Below are 21471 nucleotides of genomic sequence, written 5' to 3' on the forward strand. Positions count from 1 at the left end.
ACAGCAGGTCCCTTAGCCAGGAAGGCCACTGTGGGTTTGTTACAAGATGTGTAAGAGGCCTAAATCAAAAATTCAGAGAAGAACCTATATTACAAATACGCCCTACCATTTTATGTGGGAAGAACAAGCAACACTCTCTGCTGGTCACAGAAGAAGAAATATATTTGCATGGTCTCTAGGCAAGAGTTTGAGCCACCTAACAGCCTAGCTGTAAAAAGAAGCACTATCTTTTTCCCCTGTTATTGACTACAAATAGCCCAAGGTCACCAATAAGCAAAATGAAGGCTCAAAATACCAACTCCATGTGCAGGCTTGAAACAAAAGTTAAAATTATATCAAATCAACAATTACTCATTCCCACGGTGTTCCACCTGCCCTCATTAGGTTAAAAAGAACAAATGTCAGAGATAACATTCAGGAAAAAGGTGTTCTTCTGATAAGGAAAATAGCTTTGTAGCAGTTCCTTTGGGGGGAAATAAATAGTCTTCCTTCCCTCCTTTTAAAAACAGACCAGCTGATCTATTACTAGATTTGTACAAAGTTTTGCACAATAATGTCCTTAAACTGCTGTGTCTTGGTAAAAAGAAACATCATAAGGTCCCAAGATTATTAACTCAGTGATTTCCAGATAAGACTTGCAGTTTACATGTACAAATATCTTCCTAATTGCTAGTACTGCAAACTCTTGCTTGGAGTTTGAAAATCAAGCTGTGTTCCTTCTGTTTCATGTATCAACACTGCACTCGGCCCTTGACAATGCTGTTGTGAAATGTGACTCAGAAGGGAAGAACACCTCTAATCTGTGCAAGCTGCCTGGCTTTGCAGCACAAACAGAAGATATCAAAAGGTAAATTCTTTACTCAGACAGACACGCAAAGACCAGAGGTATTCAGGAAGGAGCTGGTTTTGGTTGGGGTTTTTGTTTGTTTTGTTTTGGGTTTTTTTTCTGTTTTTAGCCCCATTTTGTGCACCTAGATACACATTTCCAAGTGTTATAGGTTCTCCATGGCATTCAGGAGTTGTCCTCACATCCTGGAATGTGTTCTGCTATGTACCAGTTGGTCACTTTGCTGCTTGGCTGCCACATGCCTGCCTTCAGTCCAAGCAGCAGGCCTCTTCCAGAGAGACAAGTTTCTTTCACTAATAGAAGTGTATATGGGAGTGGAGTAAAAAGAGACTGCCATTTCTCCTGTTAGCTGACAGGGAAAATTGTTATTACCTACTGTGATCCCAGTACACAGGAGAACAACAGCAGCATTTTCCTGTGACAGAAATAAAAGATGCACACAAGCGTGTGTTTCTGTTAACACAGAAAAAATAGCTGAATGAAATTGTGATAATGATATCAGGAAAAAAATTAGGAGAGCTGGTCTTAAAGCTCATTTTTGATCAGTGACCTCAGCTGTAGCACTAAATCAAACACCAGAAAAAAAGGCATCCCAAAGTACCTACATTTAAGCAGTCAACTCCAAGAGTATAAGCCACAGAAGTGCTGTGTTTCACCAACCTAGGTTGAGGTGTGCGTCGTACATACTCAAACAATTCAGAATTCACAAAACATTGTGTTTAAGACTGTTAAGACATAGCAACTCTAGTAAATGAAATGTGCCAGCACAGTTCTCTGGCAGTGAGGCCAACTGGCAGAGAATGTCCTGCCTTCATAAAGTTAAGCCTTCTTATGCACCAAGACAGGAGACTACATACAAATTCCCTTCCAACGGTGGACTATCATGCCAACTCTTGAATTGAGGAATTCTCTAAAAGTCAGCAAATTAGGCAGGAACAGCTCTAAAAGAGTATAGACAGTTCATTCAGATACCCAAGAACACCACTAGACGCTGTTTAATATACAAAGATGAACACAACCTGAGGGTCTTGAAAAGGCAAATGAACTCTAAGTCTGACATGGCTTAAGCACACGAAAGTACAAGTTGTGTATACAGAAGAGAAACCACTAGCATCTTCACTCCAACCTGCCGTTCACTGTTCAATTAAAAAGATGAATCCTGAGGGCAGACTGAAGAAGATAAGTCCTTGTTTTTATTCAGCCATGCTCTCCAGCAGCCAGAACAATCTGACTCCTTTTTTGACCCAGGGAGCCATGCCTTCCTGGTTGCATCATGGCCCAGCCTCAATAGGTTGCTCACAGCACCCACTATTTTTTTTTAGCCTGTTCGTGGTGTATGTACACATGAGGCTTTCAACTCCCTCAGGTTAAGTAGCATGTTGGCCCATATGTCAAGAATTTAGGGCAAGGGTTCTAGAATACCAGATAAAGCCAGGCATCGCCTCTCATCTCTCGTGCTTTGCTGTACGAATAAACAACATAGTGGCCAGCTGAAACCAGGATGGCACAGATGCCTGTGGTGTCCCAAGCACCGAAATCCAAAAAGATAAGCCTCTAGATGAAGGCTGCAGTGAAGCCACTGTGTCCGACTGTGGCTTTATGTCCTTGTAAGTATCCTTAGCTCCTCAGCTGTGCAATGGACATAATGGCTTTTATAACAATATTGCTAGAATGAAAAAAATAAAATGCAAAAACATTAGATATTACGATGATGGCAGTGCAGGTAGATCTAGATTTTCAGAGTCCACAGAAAATGAGAAGGCATAACAAAATTCATTATATGAAATGGCTTTACTATGCTAGAACTTTCAGGCACATTTTCAATGATGACATGGGCATATACTTTAGTAAATGTACACAGACATACTTTTTTCCCCTCTCCATAATTATTTCTATTTTATAATAGTGGCAAGAGGCTGCAGGCAATGCATTTTCTTGTATTTTTTGGATGGCTGAAGTCATCTGGTTTTCCTGATGCTATGCAATTTATTCAAGGTGTTTAAGACTGATAACCAACCATAGATGCACTCCCTAGACTTTCCCATTGCTGCAGTAACATGCTGCCTAAAATGGCCAACAAATATACGGGTGTTTTTCTTCAGCTGAATTGACAAAACCACAAAATTTTATATTAATATAAAAATATCTATATGATAAGCAAAAAACAAAAAAAGTCATCACAAATTAACCCCTTTGGGGTTTTGTTTAAGTTTTTTGAGTGCTTCCAAGTAGAAAGTTGAATTGTTCATCACCAAAAGCGTTTTCTGTACAGTCACAATTCCTATGATATACCAGATTCACACAGCCTTATTAATTAAAACACAGAAAGCTGAGTGTCATTAAATGAATGATTCTAACAGCCCTTGCAGATAGGAATAAAGTAGCTAATGAGATCTGCCCATATGGCCTTATTCCTAAGGCACAGACCACCTTTAAGCTAGACTGCAATGACAAAGGGTTGTTTCCATCTTTGTATACATCACCTTCCATGATTACACATATAGATGAATAGCTTTTTGGACTGCATCTCTAACTGTCCTCAGACACTATTTCAAGAATTTAATTCTGGCTTTACTAGTAGGAAGCTGAGCAAAGATGAACTGTATTAATTGTTTGGAAAGGCATATGTTTATGTACCTAAAAGAAATGAGCGTGAGCAAAATGTAAGCAGATCACCTTTTAAAAGATTTGTCGAAGCAAGCTTGAAGAATATTAAATGCATATACTTCTTTAAGTTTTTCTCATTTTGACCTGATTTTTTTTATAACTTGGTATAATTCCACTGAAATCAACAACCCTCTTGTAGCCGATATCCTTTGAAGTTCTTTCTAATCTAATTTTTGTTCAGAAAGAAACTAAGAAAGAAAAAGAACAAAACTTTGAACAATGAAATCAAACACTGGAAGTTAAAAATGTAAGCTCCCTTTAGGTTTGCTTGAGAATATAAATTAGGGGCAAAAGCTGGCATGATACATCCATCTTGAGAAGTACTAAGCAGCCACAACTTCTACTTACACAAAGGCATTATCAAGGACCAGTAACAGCTTTCATAGCAGGTATCAAAAAAAGCTGCTTTCCTCTTTAATTTCATTTAAAGGAAAAGGCGAGAAAAAAGCCTAAAATATCATTCCAAACCAATCAGCATTTAAAAAGTATGTTTTATATTTTGACCCTTTCAATGATTTCTCTGGTTTTCTTTGCTCTTTAAGGAAGTGGTCTTTAGCAGAATTTGGTGCAAGAAATGTGGAAGGACAGTGTAAGCAGAAAAGTGAGAGCACCTCATAGACAGCATCCTTCTCAAGTCCCCTGGAGGGCTGCAGTGCTTTGGTTTATGTGGGTAGATTTTGCTTCTGCTGCTTTTCCCCTTGCTTCGTGTATTTCTAATCCCTGCTCTAGTAGTCAGTGAAAAAGACAGTTCTTGAAGCCTCTGTGGTGGGTTTTTTGGTCTATAAGGGAGGCAGCCTTTTCCCTTTAAACAGGGTTTGTACTCAGAAGAGCCTTGAGAACTGCTTGGCTATTTCCTTGTGTTCTCAGCACAAGTGAGAGACCAGAGGCTTTTGGAGCAAACCTTGGAGGTCAGACCATGACAGTGTCCACATGTCCTTTGCTGCTGTGATTAATCTGATGGTGTTCACACCTTGTATTTCTACAGGTAATGAAGTATGTAACTGCCACAGGAGAAGCTTCGCACCCACTTATGTCACTCTGGAGAAAGGTCGCTGCTTTCCAAGATGTTATTCTAGTTTGCATAAGTGTGTGATGGAAAGCAGAAGTTTTCCCTATCATTTATTATAGCAACAGAAAGCTAACTTATGTAGTAAAGTGGCCCACAGTAGGAATCTAAATATTAAAATAAGACTACAGGAATCAACATATCCTTATAGTAAACTAGAAAGAATTCAAAGAAACTGAGAAATAAAGAGACCAGATGGTCTTCATAATACAATTAGACACCAAGAAGGTGCCCAAAAGAAACAAAAAGTATCATGAATATTATATTTGGTGATAACATTGAAAGACTTCAAGAACATATGTTTTGTTCTGAATCATTTATCATTCTCCTTACACTGTTAACTATCATAATGGCCAAGCTGTATTTCATGTTCTGTTTCTTACCACAATTATTTTAGTAAAATTAATTCATTTTTAAAATTAGATTGTTCAAGGGCACTTAGCAATAGAATATATGATATACTCTCCTTTGTATGGCTGAACATCTCATCTCACACACTGCTGAAGAAAATCAGTAAGGCATCCAAGGATACGCTAGAATACCACCATGATGTTGGGATAGTAATAAAATACAGACTTGCTATTAAATAGACTATAATATTTCAAATGATACCATAGCTCTAATATACCTTGTCAAAAGCTAATCACTGAAAAGGTCTGGTGTGGTGTTTAGAAGATGGAAATTTACTTCCTTCCTTTGCGTATCACTATTAAAAGATTATTCCATTTTATATTTCATTACTTGGATTGGAAAGTCTCTAGAAAGAAACCTCTGCCTTCTTGTAGACATGGGACCTACATTCCATTGTGGTATGCAGCAGTAATACTGAAAGGCTGGACTAGCAAAGTACTAGAATGAGACAAGGTCTGCTCCAGAGTACTGTGATCCCTGCCTAATCACCAATAACATTTTGTTAGACAGTGATTGTGTTTAATTTGAAGGCTTTGGTCCAGCATGACCAAGTCCAATCCTGCTTTATAAAAGAAATGCTATGAAATCATAGCTAGGGAATACAGCTGTGGAGTTTTTTTCATGTGACTCATACTTACTTTATGTAAAACCATCTTATCTTGGATAGAAATGGTGCACAGTCCTTTAATTAAATCAGCTCTAAGTTTTGCCTGAATGATTAATAAAATGAGAAAATTCTCTGTCTTGCTATGAAAGCGCTATTTTTTTTGTATTCCTTCATTCTTTTCTTTGCTTAAATTTCTTCAAATCAGATCCCCAAGTTGATATTTATTCCTTTGGGCTCACCTAAAAACTATAATCTGTGGTTAATCAAGCTAATTTTCTTTTGTCACAAAACTCAAAAAGAAAAGAAAACCAAAAAAGCAATAAAAATAACCATTTGTTGTTGCTGTTCATGAAGCATGACATTTTCATGGCTAAAACTGCCTAAAGGAATAGAGAAATTAATTTCAATAAATTGGATTTTATGTGTATAAAATACCTCTGAACAAATGAAAATGACGAGATGACATTTGGATCAAAGGAGATATACCCATTGACTCTAATGGATGTTGAACTGGATCTTCGATTAACAAACTGCCTTATTATGAGTAATCGTGAGGCAGCAACACCAAGTAGAAAAGGTAACAAAGCACAGGATTAAGGAAGCAATTCAGAGTAGGGAGGAATATTTAACACAGCAGAATTTTTTAGCTGTGCAGAACACAACACTAGAAATTACACAATATTTGTGTCAATTCTCAATGTCTTCTGCCTCCACTCTGCTCACAAGCCTTATGTGGACATCAGTACAGGTCTGGTTCAGCACCTTTGCGGATTGGTGCTGCCTATGAATTCTCCACATTACATCCCATGGGTCTACCTGAAGACACAAAACCACAAAATCATGGGCTTCCATTTATGAAACATAAAATCATGGGTTTCCATTTATGAAATTGATACATCTGTTCATATTCCCTTTAATATCAACAGAAGGTATGCTTAGAAATCAAAAGGAATGCACTGATCTACACATTAATGTAGGACACCAATATTCATAAATGTGTGCATACAGCAAGGAAAACGTTTACTGAAGTTTTCCAGTAGGAGAATAATGACAAATAATTGCAAAGGTAGTGAACAGTATGGTTCAAAGGACACCTACAGAAACGGGTGTTCTGTTTAGATTGATATGTAAGTGTATACAGATAGAATTTTCTTTTTCACTCAGAAGTAGTGCAAAAAATCAACCTTGTCTCTTTATGCTTATTTTGTTTTCAATTCAAGTTTTGTAAATTATGATAATCTGTTCTGAGCAACTACCTACTCTAAATTCTACTGCTGAAAATCAGTAGTCACTCTAGTGAAATGAACACATTTAGAGCGGTGTGAAACAATAATAGGTCAGATACAATCAATATAATGTTCCAGATCCAGAAGAATGAAACAGAAATTTACAGCTTCATGGAATCCTACTTAGTCTGTAGGATTCCCCAGCTCTTTCTTGTCTTCTTCTATCAGTGTTGCCAAATTTGGAGACGAGGTCCAGCTTTGACAGATGCCAGCTTATAAAAATCCATACTGCTGCTCTGTTCTCTGCCCAGCACAAGTATCACTTGGGGAGCTATTAAGGATGGTCATAATTTAGGTGAAAAGGATTAGATTAGTTCTTTCATAAGATCAGTTGCCTGACCTGGCTCCAACAGTGCTTGCACCAGTACAAGGGAGGTGACCACAAGACAAATTTAGCTTTCTCTGTGCCAGTCTCTAACCCAGACTAATAGTCTCTAAACTATTTTACTGCTTAGAGTCAGATTTTGGTATTTAGGGGTTCTGTCATGAATATAAAATGGAGAGGTTACAGATTAAAAAATGGAAGTATATGGACTAAAAGTGACAAAGTGGGTGGGTATCCTCCATAAACACAACAATCAGGGCATCAACCAGAAAGATAAAGGCTTTTAAGAAACATCCTAGAAGTAGGATCAAACTCAATAGCCCAGAGAAAACTTTCTATTAAAAAGTCAAATTTCAGCTTGAGATGCATCAAAGAAGATCTCTCCAGCAGTGATGGGCAAACAGTAATGCTGTTTTACGTATAGAAAGAGCGGCAGGGGAAGGGAAAGAAAGGGGATAAGCAGGCTAACAAGTAAAGTTAACTATGTATAGAAAATTATTTTACAAGGTTATACGAGCTAGTTGCTTGTGATATCCCAATTGATATGAAATTATCTTTATGAAGGTTAAAAACATGAGTGGGTAGGCTACAGGATTCCCTTTCTAAATGAAAAGCAAATCTTAGAGTTGCATAAGCTTTCCACAATAAATAGTTTAGGTTCTAAACCAACTCCTTCCAAGAACAAAGATTTGAACCACCAGCTTTGCATTAAAGCCTATTTCTTGACCTCTTTGGAGCACTCACTCCTCCCTGCATAAAAATTCATGCCAAATACTGATGGATATTCAATATTAAACAACTAATTAAAATTTTTGCTGTTTTCATTGCTTTGAACAAGAAGCTGGTTTGGGCATTTTCAGGTCTTCATACAAATTGTACCTCTGCAGGTCTCATTCCTAAACTTAATTAACAGTTATTATTATTTATGACTGTACTGCATACTAGTCCAAGCTTTAAATTGGTCTTCTAAAAAGAGAGCCTGTGGCTGTGTTCTTGGACTTTTTTTTCTTCATCTTTTTTCTTTTCTGAAATAACATTATTAGTTCAAATCTTGTAGCTTGTTTTTATATGACTAGTGCTTTGTCTTTGTCTTTCTTTTTCTCCCTTTTACCCTTCTGACATTTTTAATTTTAAACTGCTCCAACCTAACTTCATTCTGATTTCTTACTCATAGATGCTTCAAGGACTCATATTACTGATTATCATCCTTCCATTCTCATTAGTCCAGACCTTAATTTTATTTCAAAGGTCATATGGTCTGTATGTCCAGTGAGCACAGCAACTGCTTGTCTTCATACACACACATCATTCTCCTTAACTGATACTCATGAGCCTGGTAGTACACTTTATGTGAAAACTGGCCATTACCATCTCCAGAATACTGGCAAAAGCTGCCATTTCTGATAAAATCCCAATTTGTACTCTGATCTCTGTAGTCTCTTGTTCTCTATTCCCATTCCCCACTTCTCACTGACTTCTGAAATTTCTGATACTCACAAACACTAAAATCTGTTTCTGAGTCATTAGGAGCAGAAGAGGACACTAATGCACCAGCTTACTGTACTCTCCAGTCTGGTTTAAAATTGCCATCTGATTTTTTTTAAATGCTTTTGGGTTTGCTTCATCCTTTTTTGTTCCTCATGTGCTGCAATTTTCCCATTTGTTTTAGCAAAATACTTAGAAATCAAGGGATGAAAAGCACACCAGTATTATTTCTAACACTATGAATATTATCTTTCCAATCCATGTCCTAGCCAGGGGTTGCTTCAGATTCCATCTTTGCTTTAGAAAATTTCTAAGTTGGTGCTTAATTCTCTACCTGTCCCATCTTCTGCAACTCTCCCATCCCTGTTCTCTCTGATATTTCATGCTTATGATGAATTAACTCCTGATATAAGGATTCTGTGATGTTCTGTCTTTATTAAAAAAGTGAAAAGCTAACATTTGACTGTATGAGCTTTTGCAAAGAACACATTTCTTCTCATTTATTATTCTGAAAGTAACATATAACTATCCCTAAAGCATTAGATACATAAAAGAGAGGAACAGAAACCACTGTGATCATTACTAAAATAAATGCTAAGAAATTACATTACCAGAAAACCTTGGCAGAATCAGCTAATTATAGTTGGCACAGATAGATTATGGATAGCCAGCTACAGTAATCTGAATCCTTCTGTGAGAACCCTCTGGTTTTGACTGTATTTTCCTGTGAAGAGCTACCCCAAGCTGGATTTGTTTAGATTGAAAAATTCCATTATTTATAGGAACTAAGACTACAAAATATTGTGTCTGCTTTCAACATCTATGGTACAGAAGATTCTTTAAAATTTTGGCAGCTTTCTTATGAAAGTCACCAAAATGATTAAATGACCCAAACCGCCTCCTTTGAGTGCTTGAGAACCCTTAATAGAACTTCTCGTTCACATCCAGTAGGACACAGCATCTGAACGCATCTGTCTCCCTAGCACCCCCCATTCAGTGCACAGCACAAAGCTAATGAAGTTCCTCTGTGCAGGGCTTCACTCGTAGTTACTGAAGACATGGAAACATAGCAGAAGCAGGGGGCTGCAGAACAAGAAAGGATAGGCTTTGGAGTAGCCCAGTGCTGCTGTAACAAACTGCCCTTGTTCCCAAGCTGTACTCAGTCATGGAAAAAGAATTTTCACTAGTGTGTTTCCAGAAACACCATCTACTTTTTCAAATACATAGCCAGCCTTAGACAACAGACTGCATCCAACAGCAATAGTTTTGTTGTTAGTACATGGGGCAAGATAAAATCCCAAGTGCTCTGCAAAATGAGGCCCTTGCTTTCTCAGAATGGCCACCTCCCACTAGCTGTCCCCTCAGACTGCCCCAGTGCCCATCCATGTGCCTTAGCCCCACACGTGTGCATTGGAATAACAATGCCTCCTTAGCTGGTAGGAGCCATGCAGCCATTAAGGTTTGCAGCTGAGATGAAATCAGAGAGTCATTTAGGTTGGGAAACACCTCTAACATCATCGAGTTCAACCACCAACCCAGCACTGCAAGGCTGTCACTAAACCATGTCCCATAGTGCCGCCTCCACAGGTCTTTTAAATACCTCCAGGAATTGTGAATCCACCACTTCCCTAGGTAGCAGAATGATGCTGGGGAAGAACTGACAAGAAAATGAGTAGCACTGAAGCACTTGCTACAGAGTGAGGGCTAGTCATCCCATGCACTGCATGCAGTGGGGAGTCTGTGGGAAACACACTGCCTGATGATGTAGTTCAATGATGATGACACAATGTAACTCATAAAGGGAAATGAGTTCATATTGCATGCATGACTCTAAATATAGCATTTATTTTCCCCCAAGCACCTGACGTTGCGTCCTTAACATGTATGCATGTAAACTTTCTCCTTCTTCACTGAAGATACACCAACAGCTGTAAAATAATGACTAGATAGATGCCACGTACTGTTATGGATTAGGAGCAAAATAGCTCCAAAATTATTTGAGCTCATATCTTTCCCATGCTTGAAACCATATTTAGAAAATAAAATTTCCCTGCACATTAAAGGAAGCTGTTGCATGTGTGTCTATTTTGCATGTGCAAAAGAAAATTTTGTGTACACAGTGGGTATACATACAAATAGCTTTTGATTACAATGTAAGTAGTGCCTTTAGAAAATTGTGTCCAATTAAATAATTCTCATTATCCTCCTAGCAGAAGAAATCCAAAAGTGTCTAGCGAGGAACTAAATTAGTGAAAGTGAGGAGTCAGAAAACATTGTCCTCTGTGTAGCAATAGTGACACCTCGTTATTGTCTTATATAGAAAACAAACAAATTGGATAATTTGTAGCTCAGATAAGCCAGCCCTGGTTAATAGAGTCATACAGGATGTAAGGGGAAATGGGAGTGCGCATTCCCCTGCCTAGATACCTCTCCTGACGCGCTCTGCCATGCTAACTCTAACTTTGCAAGGGGCAGATGCAGATTTAGCTCCACTAACATCAATAAACTGGCTACCAGAGCCAGTGTGGGGAAGATGCAACAGATACATGTGGGGAAGAGCTCTAAGAAATCACTCCAGCCCAGCCTGTGAAAGAAAGCAGAGAAAAATTTTGAAAACCAGCTGGGCAAGATGCTACCATATTTCAAGGCTCAGGCCAGGTAATTCTGTCTAACTGACAGTAGGGGCTGACCTTTTAATAGTGTCAGAAATTTTAAGAGAATGAATCATTTTATAGATGGCAGCAAGAAATATCTGAGCTCCAAATTTTGAAGAGTGCAGCTAGTATAGAGGTATTGTTTTTAGAGTACATTCAAATCCATTATGCATTGAAGCTATAAATAAAATAGCTCAGCAATTAAAAAATTGTGTAGAAAAAAAAGAAGGTAATGTGGGGAGTAAATTATTGTAGCTTGGTGGAAACTGTTCTTCTCAATGTTATCTTCGCCTTCAAACTCTATACAGGATTCCTGTTTGTTCCTGGACTCATACTGACTGAGACTAGGTCTTGGCCTTATTATCTGGTAGTTCATAATATCTACTACTTGATGACTTGATAAGAAATTACATTTTAAAAAGCTTGATATTAATTTAAAACCTACAAGATTTTGCTCATTATTTCTGAGACAGCCTATTCAACTCCTAGTCAGCAGCTACAGCAAAGTATGCTGACCCCATTGATGAGGTAATCAATTATGCTGGAACAAAACAAACTCATAACTAGCAAGAAAGGAAGCCTATGATCTTACACAGAGCCAGAGAAAACAGAGAGAAAGACCATTTGGCAATTGACATAGGACAAAACATTTCATTTCCAGGTTCCAAGAAGATATATTTTAAATTTATATTAAATATGATTTACAAAATCAATGTTCTTCTATGCTGGACAGCTTTACTTGTAGTGAATGAAGACAAATCAGGGCACACATCCAAAGCTGTGGCTTTACAAGCATGTGGCACTCAGGAATGGAGGTTTACATGCCAGCAACTGCAATTATCCCAGCTAGCAATGATTTAGCATTCTGTGATGTCTAGAGCCCAAAAAACACAGGCTATGCTTTTATATCACAACTATCTGAAATCCAGGTTTAAATTCTTCCTTTAAAGAAACTGCAGCACAGCTTGCTGCTGTGTGCACTTTGGAGAAAAAAAATGATTAATTCCGCCCATCAGTGAAGTTTTTGCTCATGAGTATCACAAGCCTTTGCTGTGTGCAGCAGAAAAAAAAGAAATAATTTTTATGCTTAGTTTCTGATCCTTATTCAAAACCATGCAACAGTGCTAATTACTAAACACTGGGAAGACTGAATAAAATATTATAAAATGCTGACTTAAAAACCAACAAAACAGAACACCTTAAACCTAAGTACATTTACATTATTTTAGTGCATGATTTTTAGTGGATGAGCTCAGAAAAGATTTTCATGTTAAAATAAACAGAGGAAAGTAACTGGAAAAGAAACAAATCAAAATGGAAATACACCATGTAATACAAGCTGCCATGATGAACCGAGCATCTGAAAAAAAGAGCAGAATGATCAATCCCTCACCACAAGAAAAAGAGACATGTAAAGATTGGCTTGAGAAAAAAAAGATTTCCTCTTGGAATCACCACAGCAGGAGCCAGAGGAAGCTTTGCACCCAGAGACCTAATGTCATCTGTTAAGCTAACAAAACTAGTTTGGAAGAAGAAAAGAATTAAGACTTCATCTTTTCATCCCCTTCCACTTCACTGCTCATCTCCCTAGTGCTTATCTTGATCCCAGTTTTCTTTTTCTGGGGTTTTTTTCCTCCCTCTCCCTCTCCCTCTTCCTTTCTTGCTTTTTTTTTTTTTGATGCTGACAGAGGGAGCAGCATGGGTGCCTGATGCCAGCTGCCTCCTAACTGGAACCCTGCCTTTGTCATTTCCAATGTCACATTGAGCAATCACAGACTATTCCAGAGAGGACCCAGAAGGGGTCAGTGACAGAGGTAGTGCTGGGAATTCCACCTGACCCTTGGGGCCCCGTGGAGGCTGCAGAGTCCCGCGGCTGCTGAGGGGCAGCCCGAGCGCACGACGCTGCGTCCCATCACGCTCAGGGGATCAAACACCCCACAAGGGGGTCAGTGTCTGGTGCCACTGCACAGTTTGCAAAGAAACCACGGAAACAGCCTACCTAAGTCAGACACTTTCTGCCCAGTTTGCCACAAGGAATTTCGCTAGGACATGCTCTAGGATGCCCTGCCACAAAACAATGACAGTGTGGCTGTAGGGTTGCCAAAGCACAAGAGCTGCTCTCTGTACCAAATCACGGACTAAACTAACCACGAGAATACAATGTGCATTACACAGACATGTTAACCTTACATTTACACATGGAAAAATCCTAATGAAATGTATTATTCCTCTGAGGTTTTATGCCATATTCTTCTTTCAGTTACAATAGACCAGACCTGCCCTGCACAACTCAGGCTATAATTTGAACAGTAATTTTTACATTAACACCACATAAGCAACAATCAGCAATGGTTTATGCTATTGGGAGAGTAAATACAACTACAAGCTATCTATAAACTGTAGGGATATAGTGAGAGAGATCTCATCACTTGTCTCGGTTCTGCACCCTGTCTCCCCTGGAGTTCAAAACATTCTGGGGACAGGACTCCATCCATCCATAGGGAAGGTATTACAAGGCTCATAGAACTGAATGAAGTACAGCTAAATTACAGACTTAGGTATAGCTCTTCATTAGGCTGAAAATAACTACATTTTATAGTGTTCATTTTATCTTTTAAAAGTGCCTTGAATAATTACTCACACAATTAAAAGGAATAAAACCAGATACTCTTGCCCAAGTTGGCTTGGTGTATCATTGAGCAATTTCCTAGAAACAGGAAAAATCTGAATTTGAAGCTTGAAATATGAACTCTACAAATCTGTATTTCTGTGTATGTATTGTAAGCCCACACCAGGGAATACTTTCAAAAATAAAAATAAACATCTAAACTTTGAATGCACTTTAGGGGTCAAAAAGCAATGGAAACAAATGCATTATTTAATCGTAAAAACCGCACTCAATTCAGTGCAAGGCTAAGGAGGAAGCTCAGGCTCCCAGAGGCATGTGAAGTGAGGTCTGCTTTGAGGGACTGCTGCAAACAGGGTTGGAGCTGAGCTTTCCCTCAGCTCTGCCTCTGCCTGGAAGAGGTGGCAAGGTTGAAAGGCTGGAGAAGACAGGCAGCTTTTAATAAGAATTAGCTGCCATTTTCTCAGGCACAGTGAAACAGGGAAGAAAAATATTGGGAACTTCTTGCTTACAATAAAATAAAGGCATTACTCAAAACTGAGAAGAAAGACTGTTAAAAAGAGGGGCTACTCACACAAGGCTTGGAGTGAATGATAAAATTCTTAGCTTTTTTAATAGCCTATTGTTATCAGCTACATCCCTACTACGGTGTCTTTGTTTTTCCTTCACCCTCATTAAGGGTTAGGTCAATTTCTTACCTGAGTGACACAGGCTCTGCTCTCATTACCTTGACTCAAAGCCAACAGTACCTTTTAAAAAATGCTCACAATAATCATCAGCTATGGAATGCTTACCCTGAGGTAGTTGAGGGTGAAGTTTGTCAGACCCATTCGAGTGATGTTTTTGGACAGCTGCTCCAGCACCTGAGGGTCTTGTGCCTAAACAACAAAGGAAAAAAGAATTTTCGCTTTGCTTTTCATTGGTTTGTTTTTGGTTTTTTTCTGTGTTTTTAGTGGAGTGTAGGAAGGGTTCCCTGAAAAGCAGTGCCACTGCTATGGAAAAATTACACATTGATGCTAAATTTATGTAATAAGCTGGAGTTCCATATGCATAGGAAAATGTAAAGCAGTATTGGAGCAGACTAAAGACTGTTCTCTAGTATGTTCCTTTGATCCCTGCCCATCCATTCAAAAGATAGACCTAAGAGGTCTGGTCATAAAAGTGAGCATGGCCCCACCATGCTCACTTGCTCAGGAAGCAAAGAGCTTCCTGAGGGATTGCAGCACACTTTGAGCCTTCTATTTGTTGGCTGGAGTCCCAGGACATTAGACAGAAAAAGGCAGGAATAAGAAACTTATCATTTTCTTTTTGTGGAAAGAGACTGCAGCAGAAAGACCTCATCAAGTATATGACATTAAGCACAGTCTGGAGAACTCTTCTAATCTAAGTTATTTTTCCAGAATTAAACAGTGAAAAATGCAAGTATAGTGCTTCCCTGACCCTAGCCAGGATCTTTACCTGTGAGACCAGCCTCCTCTTTAAAATGAGATTAATCTCGTTACAAAATTAATACCTGCTGGTTGCTGTCTAACCTGCTTCGACTCTGAATTGTAGAAGTCCCCTAAATACATAATGTTGATCATGGCCATCCTCATTGTCCCTTAATGGGATACTGTTGAAGAGTCCAGTTGATTAGTCCCCTAAAACAGCAGATAATGCTGGGACAGAAATGGTGGGGCAGGTTTTCACAGGTGTTTTCTTCAGGCTTGTAATAGCACTTTGAAAAAAGGTCCAGGTTGCTTAGGCGATTTAAAATTCCTCACTATGAATATATCTTTATCTATAGATATCTAAGTAACTTGATGTTAAAATATAGGAATATCTTTGGGTCTGTGTTCTTACCCTTTATAAAACCATAGTCCTGCACCTGATTTTGTATATTGGCGCATTACTAGTAGGAATGGTTCTATGGTGAAGAAATGAAAGTGTTAATAAAAGCATGTTCTTTGTTTCTCCACAATTTACCTTCTCATATTTTGACTTTAACTTGTAGAATATTTAATATTTTAATGTTTCATTGAGTGTGTTTTCATCCAATAACAAAAGAAAGTCATGAAATGTGGAACAAAAAGAAGGTCTGGATTAAAATTCTAATGGTTTCTAAGTAAATATATGGCAATTTCTTATCTTACGTCTATGCAAGGGTAACATCAGTTTCTTCATTTAAAGCTTAAATATCATTCGTACCTACAACGATGAAAATTCACAGACTTAGGTGTAGTTCATATCAATAAGAAGAGATTTTGGACCCAAATCATACAGACCACCAAGTGGGATTAAAAAGAAAATTACGTGCTAAAACAGAATGAAAACATAGCAACAGTGGCAATAATAGAGCACTGAGAAACAAGGGAGTGATGAAAGAACTTGTAAATAGACGTAATTGCAGGCAAACCAAAATATTTATAGTTAATTGCCTTGGGTGTGAAATTTGCTGTAGCTCTTCATAAACCTAATCTCATCTCTTTGCATTAGGTCAAATGAATAAAGGATTACTTACATGCATGGCTAGAATGCTGCGTGGGACTAATTCTCTGTATTGTCTAATAGTAAAGTGCCATGTTTTTATTCTCATAAGATCATCAAAAGTAAACTCCAAGATAAGACGTCCTTCTGTGCATACCTAGAACACATAAAATGCATGAAATAAATTCCCAGGAATTTTGTTTTCAATGGTATTGTATCATCGATTAAACAACATTCAAAAATATCAGAGCAGTATTCTGTTGTACATCTCTGCTAGATTAATTGTTTTTTGTCCTCTTGGGGAGAAAGAATGAATGTGGGAAAATTACTTCATAGGCCTTACCTCAGAGACAGTAACTTATAATGCTATAGATTTTATAGCATTTTACAAACATAGAATATTGTGCACTTAATCTTGTTTATTGCATCAATTCTCTTTGCCTCATAGTTTGCTACTGCTAATTAATGACTGAACCTCACAGTGGTGGTGGCTGTGGTGCAACTGAGTGCACTCGATGGCAAGTTGCTGAACCAGTCATTCCCAACCTGTTTTAGACTGCCCTTTCCTTTCTACAGCTTGGCATATAAACCTTTCTTTCATGTCCAGCTGGAACAGGCAATGCCCTGAATGCCTGGGGCCAAACCTGGGTTTTTTCACTAATTTTCTCCTTGTCTTTTCCAAGTGTCCTTGTCTTTTCCAAACACTTTGTCCTGTTTGGTTTGTTTTTTGTGGTTTTGTTTTTTGGTTGGTTTTTTTTTCATTTCTTATCTAGTTTTATTAATCCCCCCTTCCAAGGAAAGCCAGATTGGTGCCCATCATGGAGCTCTATTTTCCTCACAGGTTTGAGATTGAGGGGAGCAGAGGAGAGCCAGGACAATGAAGCTACTTCCACCAAAAGTGGCTCACACAGTTTTGTGAGGAATCTTCTGTCTAAGAAAGGACAGAAGACATGGGAGGAATAAATGCAGCAAGTGGGTACTAGCTATAAATGAAAAATAAAATAAATTACTGGGGACTTCTAAACAACTCTTCACAATTTTATGTGGAAAAAGTACATGGTTGTGGTCTTCTTTAAGGTGAAAAATACAAGCCCAGCATGATATCTTGACTGGGGGCACTGTGGAGTATTGAAAATGATGTCTGATTTGAAAACTGACCATCACTGTTGATTTTTTTTTTAAAATTGGATATTTAGACTTACAACCCCTGTTCACAGTAAGCTTGCAAGTGCAGGGTACAGAGATATTGTGGAAACAGGGTGTAATGGCTTTCAAAACAAAGGGTTTCTACAACTTTAATTTTAATACAGCGAGTATTTGATTGAAAAATAACCACCCCAGATTCAGCTGAGTCTGTTGAGCCTTTTTACAAGCTCCAACTCAGACTTGGCAAGCTCTCACTTGGTCAATGTGTGGCTTTTCTGGTTAACAGTTCACTTTAATGCCCTTACAGTTTTTCTTCCTTATTGTTTCTGCAAAAATACATAGGTAATTTTAACAGGCATACTATATAGACAATTTCCTGTAGACCTGTGAAGGAGAATCTTGCAACAGGTTCTCATCTGCCCTTTTCAACACACCTTAGTGATGCCTTCAGATGTTTAATGTGCCTTATGTTTCACCCTTATTTTGATTTTCACATCACCTGCACTATGATGAGAAATTACACAAGGGTGCACATGCATACACATAAGGATTCACAGAAGAAAAATATTTTCTATTAATGTTACTGTGTCGAGACCGAAGATCCTGGTTACTGACCAGTTAATGTGAAAACATTTCAGGTTTAAAATAATTTTTTATAATAAGACCTGTGGCTTCTCAAATGTTTCTTCTCTTAAGCTCACATCGCCAAAGCTCTTAGCAGATTTTAGGCACTGGCATTAACAAATTTTAATAGAAAAACTTAAACACATTCCTCATATTACAGTGGTAAAAATTTATACATCTTATAAAGGAATTTAATTTCCTTATGTAAAGTAGAATTTTACAAATTGCTTTTAATCAATAAAATTGGCACAGTTCTTATTTTAAAAGGGCTATTTTTTTTCCTGAAAGCTGCTTTTTACACAGAATCCAAAAAATCAAAAGGGTCTCCAATTAAGAAAACATTTTCTGTTGTGCTGAATTCATGTTACCGTACTGTGAGCTCTGACATTTTGTTTCTGTGGTAACCAAAATCAGCTGATTAGTTGGCATGGCAACAGAAAAGATGTAATCCCAGCAGACACACTCTAATCAATGCCCCCAGCACAGATGGTCTCCGGAGGATCAACAAGAAAGAGGCTGGCAGGCATTCAGTGTATCACGTGGTTGCTCTAGACTAGGCCAGGAAAAAACTAAAAAAGAACATTTCTCAAACTAACCAATAGATTTTTAACCCCTTCACTGCACTTATTAATTGTAGGAATTTCAGCTGCTTATGCCTATGAAAACCAACTTTGGTCCTGTGCCTTATTGCTCACAATCTCATTCTCCCAACACTGGGCATCTTTATAAGTGCTCCCCCTTTATTAACTACCATTTCTCAAACATGAGTTGTTGCTTGAAAAGAAATCTAAAGCTTATACAAATCTGGGCAATGTCTGGTATTATTACTAAGGATTAAAATCGCTGAGTTTCAAGGGCTTCACCAATACAATCCAGCTGATGGCTGCACTGTTGGGAGCAGGAAGAGAGCAGTGAGCACATGGGGTGCCCACTGCTTTAGTGGTCAAGGCAATGCCCACCTCTGCCATTCTACTGGGAAACAAACATTGATAAGTGTAGAAAAACAATTTGCCTACACATAAAGTGGGAGTGCCAGAGTTGGAGTAAACATGGTGAAAACAGACTTAGGAGGACTCCTAAAACTTTCATCTACCTGAAGAAAAAAGTGGAGCATCTCCCAAGTAAACAAACAGAGTGGTCTTGCCTTCAGTCTTCTACAACATTTTATGTATGCCATTGAACTGTTATAAATTCTTTATACTACTTATTTATATCTTGATAAAAAAAATTGAAAGTGTGTGACACTTTACAAGGACCTCTCAGCCTCTAAAGACAAGCTGGACTATTCATATTCTTACTGCTAGGCATCTTCTGGCCATACTTGTTTGAAAAGAATTGGAAATGCCATTTTATGTATTCATCCAATACTGCTGTATGCAGTGATTTGTTCTAACTAGCAAAATGTTGAAATGAATAAAATACATTTGATTCTTGATTCTGTGGATTCTTGATTCAATACATAATGAAAAGTGTCACAGTCTGTTATATCAGAAGTTAGTGAATTTTCAGCTTAGAATTTTCTGGTGAAACAGAAACAGTTTGTAGTTTTGCATTAAACCCCCCCCTCATGGTAGTTTCACTGGGTCAAATTCAGTTATGATCCAAGGAGCTACACAGCCCATTGCAGTGGGGCTTATTATAGGAGGTCTGCTTTGTTCCATCACCGATGCTGTGAGAGTAGGAGTTTACCTTTGAGTACAAGATCTGTGCCTTTGGTATCTCTGCTAGGAGTTAAACAAGCACAGCTGAGACAACATTCAGCTCTAACTTATTTCTGAGAGAGTAATATATTCTCTTCTCCCCTATTCCACCAATTACTGTATTTCAGATTTGCTCTTACTAACGAGCCATATTTTAAACATACGTGCATTAAACCCTCCTAATTTTTCTCCTAGAATCCAAATCACATCTCCACCTGAACTTTTCCACCAGGACACAGAGGTTTATATCGGAATCTGCCAGAGAAACGTCAAGGCTGAGGCAAGCTGTGCACTGCTGGGGCTGCAGCAGACAGAGAGACCCACTGCACACAACAGGACTGTGCTGCGGGGGGCAACTGTGGTCCCCTCACAGGAGGTGGGCACCCAGCCCAGTCCATACTGTCCGTTCATCTTTGACTTGCTGGATGCTAACCTCCTTTCCAAAATAACAATGCTGTCATGTGCTGCCATGATAAGTAAAATAATCTAATTGCATTGAGAAAACTGTACTGTATTTACTGGTTAAAAAAACCCAAACCAACCCTCTTTTATTTGCTATTGCAATAAAGCTAACACAAAGGGAAATGACACAGAAATCGCTTTAGGGAGCTCAGCAGTGAAGCAGCTACTGTGTAACTTTGGCACATCTCCTGCCCACGGCCAGGACTCACAGCTTCTCATGAGCAGACAGGTGGAAAAGAGGTGCTAATAGGAATATCTGGTCTCTTCTCTGTCTATCTGTGTGTAAGCCACAGGGGCTGGAGTGGGCTCACACTTCCTGGCTCACCAGGGCACCACACACTGGCAGCTTCCTCTCCTCTGAGCCCCACCCCAATGGGAGGTGGCAGAGAGGGCCCTGCAAAGGGATGGGACTCACATACGTGCTAGAACGGCACAAGCCATGTACACTGTAGTCATGATGCTGTCAATAGCCAATGACTTAAAACCTCCACAGTCATGCAGGCCAGGACTAGCTACCATGGATTAGCTACCTTCTCCTGCTGCCCCTTCTCCTTTTGTTCTTTGCTTCATGAAAAAGTTACAGATGAACAGGTACAAGATGGAAGATCATTATTTCCTGTTAATATATTAAAATGTATTCACTTCCATATTGAAAACAGTTTACTGATTTTTTTTTTTTTGCTATAAGAAAATTTTTGTTTTAATTTTTATTTTTCACCCTTTTGGTACTGCTGTTTTATATACATATGTGGCACCAGTTTTAATTACAGGACTACATGTGCCCTATGCATGAAGATTATTCACTATCAATTACAAATATTGAATATTCACTAACTGTTTGATCCAGAGTGTTTCAATCAATTGACTCCTTCCATTAAGTTCGTTATCCTTTGGACTGGCATCCTACTGTATTAAATCAGTATTTTCCTCAAGATTTATAGTTCTTGTACTAGCTAAGTATCAAATGTACCAAATGGTAGGTACCAGCAATGTGAAATCTCATAGTTGCCTTAAAATCAAACCCAGAGTAAAGGAGATGGGCAGGCTGAATTTAATTCACATAAAACTGATAATTCTGGCAACCTGGCATTACGTGCTT

General features: G+C 38.5%; 1 protein-coding gene across 13 annotated transcripts in view; it reads right to left on the bottom strand.

The window, feature by feature from the left end:
- Window positions 1–21471, bottom strand: part of LDB2 (LIM domain binding 2) — a 378538-nt gene that overhangs the window by 30786 nt on the left and 326281 nt on the right. For all 13 annotated transcript variants that reach the window (XM_048304188.1, XM_048304189.1, XM_048304187.1 and 10 more), the window contains 2 exons: window positions 16475–16597; window positions 14769–14852 (listed from right to left, as the gene is read on the bottom strand). In XM_048304188.1, the coding sequence (XP_048160145.1) occupies window positions 14769–14852; window positions 16475–16597 (207 nt within the window). The remainder of the gene's footprint in view (window positions 1–14768; window positions 14853–16474; window positions 16598–21471) is intronic.

The sequence above is a fragment of the Corvus hawaiiensis genome, chromosome 5 (genome assembly GCF_020740725.1).
Source record: "Corvus hawaiiensis isolate bCorHaw1 chromosome 5, bCorHaw1.pri.cur, whole genome shotgun sequence".
Classification (NCBI taxonomy): Eukaryota; Metazoa; Chordata; class Aves; order Passeriformes; family Corvidae; genus Corvus; species Corvus hawaiiensis.